Genomic DNA, 13,114 nt, shown 5'->3' with positions numbered 1-13,114 from the left:
CAGATTCTGCGATGATAATATTTTCCAAATCGATAGGAAATATTTTATAATATTTATTAATATTTTGAATATCTAGCTCAAAATTTGGCTGGGAATTGTTCTGTTCTAATTTTTTGTGATAGGAAACATGTTACCAAGAACGGGGCCAAAGGTGGCGATAAAAAATACTTAAAAATACAAATAACAGCCCTAATGTAAGGAACATTAGGGCTGTTATTTGTATTTTTAAGTATTTTTGTTATCATTCAATCAATATTATCAACTATGTAAAATAAAATCTTAGCGAGCCAGATTAATATCATTAATAACTAATTCTAGACGTAGGTTTTGAATAGAACATATTTTACCAACACTTTATTATCAACTAGCGGTCCGCCCCGGCTTCGCCCGTGGTACAAATTTACGTTTTCTCTTACTTACATAAGAACCATCCTCGTACTTCAAGGAATATAATAAGAAAAGAATTATCGAAATCGGTTCAGCCGTTCTCGAGTTATGCGCTTACCAACACATTTTGCGATTCATTTTTATATAATATAAGATTTATAGATTTTAAAATATTAACTGTACCCTGTAAAAGCTTGATCTTTTATGCAGATGTAATAAGGCAGACAAAAAAAAAATTTGTTTACGTTTCGTTCCTGAAATCCTGAGTAAATAACAACAGGCGAGACAGCACAATAATTATTCTATACTAACTGCGCTCCGCGGTTTTACCCGCTCCGCTTCTGTTAGTCTTAGTGTGATGATAATATTATATAGCCTATACACAATATTATGTAAAATACCTAATAGCTTGTGTTAATTGTTAAGCATAATTGATTAGTTTGACTTGTAATAATTTATGTGATGATTAATTAATTATTCCACTAATAACTATTACCTATAGAATGATATTATAGAAGTCAGCACTCTCGTTTTAAATGTCTTCATGCTCATTTTTATATCCTAAAGATAAAGATTTTTCAAACCAAAGCATTTCACTTAATAATTGCCAAGCATTTCAATCCCCAATCAATGATTAATAAAAAACACAGCGCGTTATTATTAGTATTGAAACAAAAAAACAATAAGTCAATTTTTCTTCAGCTAAATGTTTTCTGTAGATGGATTTGAAGGATTTACGAAAGTGGCATAGCATTTATCACGAGAAACATCTTGGGATGATGTTGTGTGATATATAATCTTGTAAGCGGCCATTTTGTTTGTAAGAAAACATTTTTCCGCCCCACCTGACTGGCAAGAAAATTACTGACTATAAGATACATGGGTTTGACGTATTATATTATGTAAAAAAAAGGTTTTGACGTTTAGAAGTAATATTTCCTGTCTGTGTTAATAGGGTTGTGTATATTCATGTTATGTACATGCGAGCAACAAAATCAGTGAGTAATGGTGAGTATATTTAAGATTTAGTACTAATATTATAAAGCTGAAGAGTCTGTTTGTTTGAACGCGATAATCTCGGGAAATACTAGTCCGATTTGTAAAATTCTTTCGGTGTTAGATAACACATTTATCGAGGTAGGCTACACGCTATCATCTCGCTGAGACCAACAGGAGCAGAGCACTGCAGGTTAAACCGCGGAGCACAGCTAGTATCTAACAAAATTACAGTTTCTATTTTTTTCTATTTATATTTTCACGCATATATAGCATTCTTCGATAAATGGGCTATGTAACACCGAAATAATTTTTCAAATCAGATCAGTAGTTCCCGAGATTAGCGCATTCAAACAATCAATCTCTTCAGTTTTATTATATTGGTATAGATTAAAAAACATAGGAAAAAACGGTAATAACGATAATAGCGGACGAGAGTAGGTATATCGGAAAGACCACACAATTCTATATAAAGAAAAATAGATACTTTTGGAAAATAGAGCAATATAGAGGAGGATAAAAATCTTTTTCTACATTTTATTTGATGATAAATAAAAACAGACATGCTTTTTCGCACTTAAGTTCCTTAAAATTTGCGGATTTGTTCATTAATGCGGAATAAATGTAATAATAATACGAAAATAATGTATAAACAATAAAAAATAAATTGGTATAGTATATCTACGTATTCGTTGGCGTAATAAAAACAGCTACAATTAAATTGAGTAAGTTTATTTTATGAAATCGCTTATAAATCGGTATAATGTACCAGCTACCCCTTAAGAAACCATTAAAGAACATCTGAAACGCAAATAGGCTGATGATTATTACATAATAGCGTTTTATTACCAAATTGTTATTACTAATTTGGCTCTTATTTGGCGTAATAAACGTTATTCGTTCTTGGGTCTGGGTGTTATTATCTATATATATGTATTTATTAAATATTATATTTATCGTCGCCTAGTACTCACAACACAAGCCTTAATTATTGAGCTTACTGTGGGACTAGGTCGATTTGTGTAATAATGTCCTATTAGACCGGGAGATACTGACACAAAATTTCGAGTCATTTGTAACAAGGATGGCGGTTCTACAGGGGTCTTAGTACGCAATGACAAAAAGAAAAATGATGGTGTGAACGCTGGTACCGGTGGCTTAGTCGCGTGGGCGTTTGTCGAACTCGTCGGAAAAATAGCGAAAGTCAAACGATTTGTAACACAAAAATTTTAGAATTTACCGATAGCCCATAAAAAAGTAGTAGGCGGTAGTGTCATGCCATACTTTTCCGGTGTGACTTACAGCCCGCCATACCGACGCGAATGTGTTGATTTAAATAAAACAATCATTCAACCATTTGTACCAGGCTAACTTTTGCACAGGTAACTATCGTCGTGCAGCCATTTACGAAAATCGCCATGCCATACTTTTCGGACGATTCCAAATGGTCGCCATACCGCCGAAAATCTGCAAAAAATTTTTATTTCGCCAAACTTTTTGTACCAGTATTGCATTTGGATTTTTGGAGAGTATTTGATAAAATGTGACCATTATTATATTTGCCATACTTCTAGTAGGGGGAAAAAGTGCTGTCATACTTGAAAACTTAATTTATTATTAATTTATATAAGTGGAGATTTCCAACACTTAGATCTTTGAAATTTTGTATTTATGTTTGTTGATCCTCAAACTTACAGGAAAAATAAGTGCCATACTGTTACAAATCGTTTGACTTTCGCTATTTTCCGACGAGTTCAACTAACGCCCACGCGACTAAGCCGCCGGTACCAGCGTTCACGCCATCGTTTTTCTTTTTGTCATTGCGTACTAAGACCCCTGTAGAACCGCCATCCTGTTACAAATGACTCGAAATTTTGTGTCAGTATCTCCCGGTCTATATAATATTTATTTATTTATTATTTTAGCCAATGACGAAACACTTCTCTAATTATAAGTACTTAGAAGATGTATAAAATACTAGCGAATTTACAATAGGTAATGGCAAATAATAATATTTCTCGTGAATAAAGTCTCGTTATTGCTAGAATTTAGATAATTTAATATATTTCACTATCTTCTGAACGCGACTTTGTCTCTATAATATTTTACTAATAATGAATGAAATCTGAAATACGGGAAAATATTTTTGACTCTCATACGTTTTTATGCAATTTTTTAAAGAAGTTTAATTATATTTATCGTATTCCTATATTATTAACACTAGATTTTCGCCCGCGGCTTCGCCCGCGTTTTCAAAGGAAAACAAGCATAGTTCCCGTTCCCGTGGGATTTCCGGGATAAAACCTATCCTATGTGTTTAAAGTTACCCTCTATATGTGTGCTAAATTTCATTGTAATCGGTTCAGTAGTTTTTACGTGAAAGGGTAACAAACATCCATACAAACTTTCGCCTTTATAATAGTATTAAGATAAGATTATATTTATTTACAGAATGGTGGGGAGCACGCACATTCTGCTGCGACTCAGACGAATGCAACTCAGCGGTCACGCAGAAGCCCGCCATTACAATATTGGCCATGGCTGTCACGGCCGCCATCTTGTTTTTTCATTGACGCGCGTAATTTCGGTTGTTTTTTTATTATGTAATTTGAATTATTACGGTTTGTTTGTTTTAATAATATGAGTTAATTGTTATTCTTATATACTTATTAAATAATTTCCCCTGTAAAAAGTCATGTGTTGCGTCAAAATAATTTAAAATTTTGCAAACAATATTGTTTAATGTTTATTTGAGATATTTTCTTACAGGACTTATATTTTGTTCTGGGGATTTATAAGTTGTTATATTTTTCGAATGTTGTTAAGTGATTTTAATTTATGTAATAATTATCAAAGTATCTTATTGTGTATAAGTTATTTATAAGTAATTTTATTATATCTTTTACCATCTCATAGAATTTAAAGCCACGCGGTTACCTACTGTCCTAACCAAGCACATTTGCTATGTAAACAACTCACAAAATATGACTAAAGATTTAAGACTAATTTTTAAAGAAAATATGTTATGAAATTCTTAGCAAAATATGTTTTTTCAGACCAGAATAATTAAAAATGATTATTGTTATTTATACGTTCTAGTATATAACTTTGCTGCTTTTCATTTTTTTATGTAAAACGGATGTGTAGTTACCTAAAGTAAATAATTCACAAAAAACTGAAATATGAAAAAGCTGAAAATCAGGTCGCACACTCTTTGTAATAAAGAGACTATAGATAGTTTAGCATCAGAAATACAAAATATTTACAACATATTGGCAAAACCACACATATACAAAAGCATTTGAGAAACAAAGGCGAATAAAAAGATAATTTCAAGCCTACATTGGAGACAAAAGCGTAATGTTTCAGTGGTCTTTTTATTTTTTTTATTTCACTCATTGTGCTTCGTTGAAATTCCCTTCACAACACAAAGTAATGGCGGTTTTTTGTTTACAATAAATTGGGTACTTATAAAACGTTGTTAACAAATTGAAGTGTTATATTATTTAGGAAAGAAACTAAAAAGTTTAACTTTCGGATAGTGATGATAGGGTTGTCACGTTTTAAGGTTTAAGTATTATTTTTTGAAGAGATAGGTATCTACTTGATTTATAAGCGTACACAATACACTTAAAATTAACATCCTTACATTGGATTACCATCCAATATTAATATTAAAATTATTGCGTAGGTAACTGTTTTCAAAGATGTGGCAGCCCTATTTAGTAACCATGTCACGTTCTAAACACGTACAATAACGTCCTTTTAAAACCTAAAAAACAACAAGACGGAAACAAAACTGCAATCAATCTTTCACTCTAAAGAACAAAAAAAATGTACTTGAAATAGGAAAAATTTTAACGAATTTTAAACAAAATTTAAGACACAAGGCTTAATCATATTAAATTCGAATCCACGGGCTCAATTACCTCTCCGTTCTCTTAAAATGAAAGTGCTGTTTCAAAGGCAATTTAGCCAAAGTTGATAACTGGCAAGTTAGCACTAATGGTTTTAAAATTTACGAATTAAACATCTACAGTACAGAAATTAACTCAAACGGACTTTTAATATAATTTATCTTGGTTTCGGCGTTCTTCAAAAATAGTTATGTACCATAATTTTAAATTTAGAAACACAATATTATAATAGGCGTGAAGATCCCTTCAAATTGTTTTATATTTAATTTCGATTTTATTATTATGTAACATCTTCTTTATTTCTATTATTAATTATACAGGGTTACATGTAAAACACCAGCAACCTCGCAGGACAAGATGGCTAACATCATAAGTAACAACATTTGTTCTACGACTTTTGATAATTTGTTAGATTTTATTTTCATACAAAAATAAATATTAATTTAATTTTCCCTTTGAATATTATAAACTCTACGCGCATCCCAAACATTACGTAAACAAGAAGCGAAGGAGAGGGGGAAGGGGGCGTCGCGTCGTCCTTTCGATAATGAATAGAACATAGACTTACAAATGTTAGGAGAGTACAATAAAGGCTTAAAAAATCATTTAAAAATAATTTATTGCGTTATGCCAAAAGTCGTAGAACAAATGTTGTTACTTAAGATGTTAGCTATCTTGTCCTGCGAGGTTGCTGGTGTTTTACAAGTAACCCTGTATATGGTACAAAGTAATTGTTATAGTTTAAATTCCTTTACACTAACTTAGATTAATGAAAATAGAATATACATAGATGTAGAGTTTAATTTGCAATTTTAGTGTGAATTTATTGTGAAAACGTACAAATATATATTAATGATATTATTTTTTAAATAGTTATTATAAGAAAACTGGCTTTTCATGGGTAAGTAACGGAGATTAAAATATCGACAAATTAATATAAACGGTGCATTTACACCAAACGAACATAGAGCTAGAGCAAGAGCATTCTTTCGCGATCTTTTAGTAAACGAAAACTCATTCAGTGTTGTTCAGTATTAGAACATTGCATAGAATCTTTTCGAACGCACTAAGAACACAAAGATTGAAAGAAATAACAATAACAACGAAAGAATGCTCTACGCCTGTTGACACGCTAGCGCGCACGAGCAACTTTGTCTCCGCAACTATTTTGTCTCTCCCATCAATTGTATGATTAGTTGCGTCGCTACGTGCGCGCACTTTCATACTAGCCCATGGGTGGAGACAAAATAGTTGCGGAGACAAAATAGTTGCGGAGACAAAGTTGCTCGTGCGCGCTATCTCTAAAATAATTTTACATAGTGGGTTTATAATGATGTAAATGCACCGTAAATAATTGCACTTATAATAGGAATTGATAATAAAACTATAGTTCAAGTTATGGCGATGTTTTACGACTAAGCAATGTCTCGACTTAGCGTCTACTGGCTATAAACGGCGGTATTAAAACGACGCTTTTCTATATTATTATTAAAGTGTTTATTTTTGGTTGGTTTTCAACCATATATTTAGAATTTATCTATAGACTGTACTTCTCAAAATATAAAACAATTAAAATAACCCATGAAGAGTCAGTAAATTTTATTGGCTGTCTTATTTAAGAATTTTTGCTGATAATATATTATCAGCTATAGAAACAACAACATGTGAATGTCGAATTAAATTATAAAATATACCTATGTATATTACATAATTTTAAAAAAGACGGACAAATGCGTTTGTTTCTCTGGCTGATGTATGTGGATGATATAAGGGTCACTTCACACTGTACAAAAACGAATCGCACTTGGACCAGTGTGAAGTGACCGTATTACTTATAATATACAATAAGTTCGCTTCGTTATAGAAATACATAAATGAACGCTTTATAGATATTATCACGAAAACATCAACTGAATAATTCTAAATTATCCTATAACTCTATTTAATTAGTAAGTTAGATATTGTAAGTCACTTATTGTAAGGAAATGAATGTTCTAAAAATTTAGTAGGTTCTATTTTTAATTAACAGATTCCTTCTCGTCAAAATTTGAATTACAATTGTAATATGTATTAAAAATGTATTTTCTTTTATAGTTAAATCAGAATTCTTACATTTGAAAATTGTTATATTATTTTATTAAATATACTTAATGATACAAAAGTTTTACTTATGAGAAAATCTAGAATCGTTTAGAAAAGTAAAAAGATAAATTATTATAATGAAAATTGCACTTTGTTTCCTGCCTTTGAATTTATTACAAAATGCTTTTGTTACAGAGTAAGATATTGTTACTATTTGCCTTCAACACAAATATTAATATTTATTGTTAATTTTTTTTTGTATCAAATGCGTATGCAAAATATTGTGTTTTTACCATATTGTATTGAGAATATTTAAATGATTTATTAAGTAAAATTTTGTTATTATTCAAAATACTTTATGATTAGATATAACACTATGAGTACAATCAATAAAGACCGGTTTCTGAATCGAGAATTGATTTAATTTGAGAAATCTTGTGTCACATACAAGAAAATAATATTTAAGAAGCATTTAAGTAATGTTTGAGACTTTCCTAACGACAATTATTCAATTCAGAAACTGGCCATACCTATATCATATTTTTATTTATATTTAGTATTGTATCAAATGCAACTACGCATAGTTATGCTATTTAGATTTCGTTCCTAGCTAAATAAAGACCAATTTATCACTCATTGATATTGACTTTTTGTTGTAAAACTCCGTTTACACTGTACCTTTGTATTTATTGATCTTAAATTTTCAAATAAGTTAAGGTATCCGCATAAAATAATAATGAATAAGATGTTACTGCATCACCACAGCATCAGTTTAATATAGAGGGTAACATGGCTAAATAATTTTATTGCTAATGTAGGTAATTCTACAATTTACTACTATCATAAAATGAAAGTTTTTATGAATATAGGTTACATTATAGTCTACATTAGCACATAGAGAACATAGGCTATTCGAGTAAAGCCGCGGGCAAAATTAGCCTATAATATGTTCCTTCATCATCTCAGGACTTCAAAAAAGAGACAATTTTGTTTACCTCATACAGGTTCAGGAAAACAACCTTACGTTTCAGATTGCCTATTATTTTGTTTGTTCACAAAGCTACAAAAAACACAATAACAACGTAACCATAAAACGTAACGTTTTTTATATTGCACATAGAGAATTGACCATAAATAACAAAGCATTCCATCAAGAATTACATGTCGGCCATGCATGTTTCCCTACCATGAATTTTCAGTGACCTTACTCGCTACGAAACTACGACTACGAAAAAATATTGTATGGAAAATTACTACCTATAGCGCCTCTAGCAAGTAAACTTATTTCGGTCTTTAAGCTATATTATTTATATAATATATTGTATCTAAGTTTCACGTAAGTTACACGATCCTTGATAAGTGTGCAAAGTTTGGATTCTGTCCATTTAATGTGGGTCAAATTCGAGCATACAAACATCCAAAGATATAATAAAAGCGTGTTAAAAATATCAAAATCTTACAGCAAGTCACGTCTTGCAGCATTTTCTACAGATTAATCAACTTATTTGACAGATACTTTCTCGATCCAGGCTTACTCGCTTTTACCGCTTATTCGATAACTCATGGTAGGGGTACTGAAAATCGAATCGTAAATTTATCTCATATCGTTTGACCGACATTTGAAATGATAAAACCGAATGACAAATGCTTTATTCGAAACGGTATAGAACAGAATATGGTTACTTTTTGGCAATGTTTTTATCATGTTGCGTTTATAGGTAGAGTTTTTAACGTAGAATTTAAAAAAAATGTTTCAGGCTTTTTTTAATTTTTATGTTTGATGCCTAATTTGGGTGTAAAATTAGTCTTTAACGAAGTAAAAATTGCACTAAATAAAATTTACACTATATCCCACAAGCATTTTTAATTAAAAACTTGTAAAAGATAAATTGTCATAATAGAAATCGGAGCCAAAAGCCGCTATCAATATACCTATGTATTATTTCAGAAACGACAGTAACACAATATACATAGATTATATTAGTTGGAATTTTATGAACAAAATAAAGTACCTATGATTGACACACCAAATCTATTATGTAACTATTTGGAATAAAAGAAACTTTTCAAGTTCTGTAGAGATTTGCTGTAAGAGAACGACCTTGTGACACGTTAGAAATTATTTACTGAATTAAAAATTTTGTAGAATTCCATTTTGTAGAACATCAACATATTAAAATTAAAACTAAAGTAAATATCCCACAAGGACAATATTTATAAATTGTTATCGAAGCTCTTTACATTTCATTTACAAAAACATTGTCAACACTACTTACCAAAAGTCCACAGAAAACTTACACCGTCTTTACAAAGTGCCAGCTCTTTTGGTTCCTATATTCAGTCTACAGTACAATCTTTAAAAAATAACGCTCGTCAAGTCCCCTAGGAATAAATAGCTTCTCCAAACGGAACGAAAATACGAGCTTTAAGACTTTAAAATTACCTCTCTGCTTGCGTCATTTATCATTATTACTTAGGCATTGAAGAAAATAGGACACATTAGGAATATTATCCAAATAAGAGCTAATAAACAACACAGTAAAACTTCCAGACAATAAAAGCTAATTAACTTTATCTTCTTATGAAAGTAATAAATAATTCATTCAACGAAAATAGAGCTTATAGCACTCATGATATCAGAAACTTCTTTGGAAGAGGAGAATTGATTAATCGACATTTTAGTGTACATTGCAGAAATAGTACCGTATCGCGTGAGATTGTGTAGTTCCTAACGCGCAATCTATATCAGAGTAGTCTTATGGATTATTTATATGAGTCAATATAATTGATGGGTTTCTCTTCCATACATATTCTATTTGTGTTTACTTTCTTTTATTATTAATATTTGCGATTGATATACAGTATAGGTGAGTGAATATTTTATATATTGTTTTCGTCCAGGTAAGTTATACTATTTCTTGTTCAAGAATGTTCGTGACGATACATTTTATATTTAATCTCTTGTTATTGACGATTTGTCTCTACTTATTTAATGTTATAAGAACTATACCGACATTTCTTTACTTTTTATTCGCACAAACTACTGAATTAATTTTAATGCCAGTAATATTTCAGTTTTTAAATTTTCCATTTTTTTTTAAATATTAATTTTAAATACTAGTAGTTAGTAGCTAGTTGTTTTTAGTCAAATTCAAACTCAAACTTTTATATATTCAAATGAACTTCGTTTATAAGCGATTTTGAATCGTCATAAAAGGAGTAATAGTTGATAATGTGATAGAAATTAAACCAATCAAGTATTTTGGAACTGTAAGTATATTTTTTTACTATAAATATAGACTTTTACTTTACACATCGAGAAGAGAAGAAGAAAAGACAAAGAAGAAGAAGATAAGAGCAGTACCAATATTAGAATCAGTACGCTTTGTCGTCACTTGGCGTGAGCTCACAAAACGAACTGATTCTTAAATTGGCGCTTGTTCGATACTTCTAGAAGGAAGAAGAGAAAAAAGAAAAGAAGACTGTGACGAAGAAGAAAATAATAATGGTAAGAAAGTATGCAATTCTGTGCTCATCAATTTTAAATTATAGAAACTGTTTCTGGTAATAATGATGTTTTCAATTATATATTAATAGTTTTATAGGTCTGAAAAAGTCGCTGTCGAAGTCGCAGTCGCAGTCGCAGTCGTCGTCGCTGTCGATTCTTCGGATTGTACCTGTTAATTAATATAAGATTGAAGTTTTAATAATCTATATCTCTTATATATAAAAATGAATCGCAAAATGTGTTGGTAAGCGCATAACTCGAGAACGGCTGAACCGATTTCGATAATTCTTTTTTTATTATATTCCTTCAAGCACGAGGATGGTTTTTACGTAGAGAAAACGTAAATATGTACCACGGGCGAAGCCGGGGCGGACCGCTAGTATATATATAAAACTCAAAGGTGACTGATATAGTGATCTATCAACGCACAGCCCAAACCACTGGACGTATCGGGCTGAAATTTGGCATGCAGGTAGATGTTAGGACGTAGGCATCCGCTAAGAAAGGATTTCCCGAAATTCTTGTGGGAACGGGGAAAAACGGGGATGCACGTACAAAGTCGTGGGCGGAAGCTAGTTACTAATAAACATTAATATACAGCAGACAGAATAACTCATGAAATATCTTGAAAGCTTACATAGCTAGGTTTATCAGTCCGATTAAGAGATTTTATTGCGTATTATTATAATATTCTCCTGACAATATCATCTTTGTTTTACAAACCGATACTTTTAATTTAAAATTTTTAACCAGTTTGTAGACTGATTTTCGTTTATTATATCCATAATTTATATTAAATATTATATTTTGTATTCTTGTTTTCCGTTAATTTTTAGAGAAAAAACTCAATTAAAAAAAAATTCTTTTTTTTTAAATTGCAGTTCTAAGTATAGAAACCGCGTAAAAATTCATGCTTTATATCTTTAAAAAATATAATTCTATGCATTTTTATACAGGTAAAAATGTCACTACAACAATTCCAAGTAAGATTCCAAGGTTGGCAATGGTATCGCATGACAGAATTACTTAAAATTTTAATAATATTATCATGTATTATCCACATATTAATACCAGTGACATGCAAAACTGTTTTGAATCGGTTAAAATTTATTACAATTGTTCATGGTATGGAAAGTCTAGTTATAAGAAGTATTGTTCTATAAGTACTTACTTTATGTTATACTAGCGGTCCGCCCCGGCTTCGCCCGTGGTACATATTTCGCAATAAAAGGTAGCCTATGTTCTTTCTCAGGGTCTAAAGATTATCTGTGCCAAATTTCATCAAAATCAGTCCAGTAGTTTATGCGTGAAAAGTGAAAACCATACATACATACAAACCTTTCCTCTTTATAATATTAGTATAGATATTATAATTTTTAGGCTACCTGGTAGAGATCGCTGCTGGCTATAATTTTGCCTAATGTGCATTGGTAATATTAGTTATACAATTAATACATTGTCATTAATAAGTTAATCATAAGATGTAAATTATGTCCTGTTTTAATAACTTCTGGATATGTTCTGATTAGATTATTTGTCAGTAAACATCAGTGGCATCATCAGCAAGGGCTAAAAATGACTTGATGACTGAACTCAAAAAGTAACGATCCGATTTTGAAACTCCTTTCAGCAATAGATAGCATATTTTTTACTGAAAATTTAATAAGTGTATTTTATTGCTACAAAAGAATGAGCTTTTTGATATAAGACGCATATTTTAACTAATGTTGTTATTTTTTACTTTTCTGTACCATATTACGTATCTCATGAATTGATCCGGTAGATCCACTCTTAAATGATCTCTAATACAAAAAGTTTTCATACAACCGACAAATCTACTTAAACTGGTTATTGCATTTTCCGTAAAAGTCGATTGTTTATTCAAATCTCATCATACGCCTTGACCTCGTTTCATGCAGATGCAGTTAATGATTTTATTCATTTATCGGTGGAAATTTCAATACTGGAAACAGCATAATCGCAAGGCTTATAAGATTACGACTGCATAATAATATCCTACTAATATTATAAATGCGAAAGTTTGTGAGGATGGATGTATGTATGTTTGTTACTCTTTCACGCAAATACTACTCAACCGATTACATTGAAATTTAGTACACATTATGACTAGTGTATCAAATAAATTAAAAAAGAGCGTGTGTGTCGAGCAAACTTGTCAGAAGTGAATCTTTGGCAAGATTCAAAGATACCAAAATCGTCGCCT

At 30.8% G+C, this 13,114-nt stretch overlaps 2 protein-coding genes across 2 annotated transcripts in view; both read left to right on the top strand.

The window, feature by feature from the left end:
• Window positions 1-5,558, top strand: part of LOC149898124 (uncharacterized) — a 65,592-nt gene extending 60,034 nt beyond the window's left edge. Inside the window, exon 4 of the mRNA XM_090115421.1 lies at window positions 3,835-5,558. Within this exon, the coding sequence (XP_089971547.1) occupies window positions 3,835-3,956 (122 nt within the window). The 3' untranslated portion in view covers window positions 3,957-5,558. The remainder of the gene's footprint in view (window positions 1-3,834) is intronic.
• The window catches only part of Nagk (N-acetylglucosamine kinase), a 139,369-nt gene that overhangs the window by 110,329 nt on the left and 15,926 nt on the right, over window positions 1-13,114 (top strand). The gene's annotated exons all lie outside the window — the stretch shown is intronic.

This window comes from Colias eurytheme, chromosome 23, assembly GCF_061535395.1.
Source record: "Colias eurytheme isolate Ceu_HAF_F1 chromosome 23, ilColEury1 Martin Lab GWU primary, whole genome shotgun sequence".
Taxonomy (NCBI): domain Eukaryota; kingdom Metazoa; phylum Arthropoda; class Insecta; order Lepidoptera; family Pieridae; genus Colias; species Colias eurytheme.
This window is presented reverse-complemented; position numbering and strand designations above follow the sequence as displayed.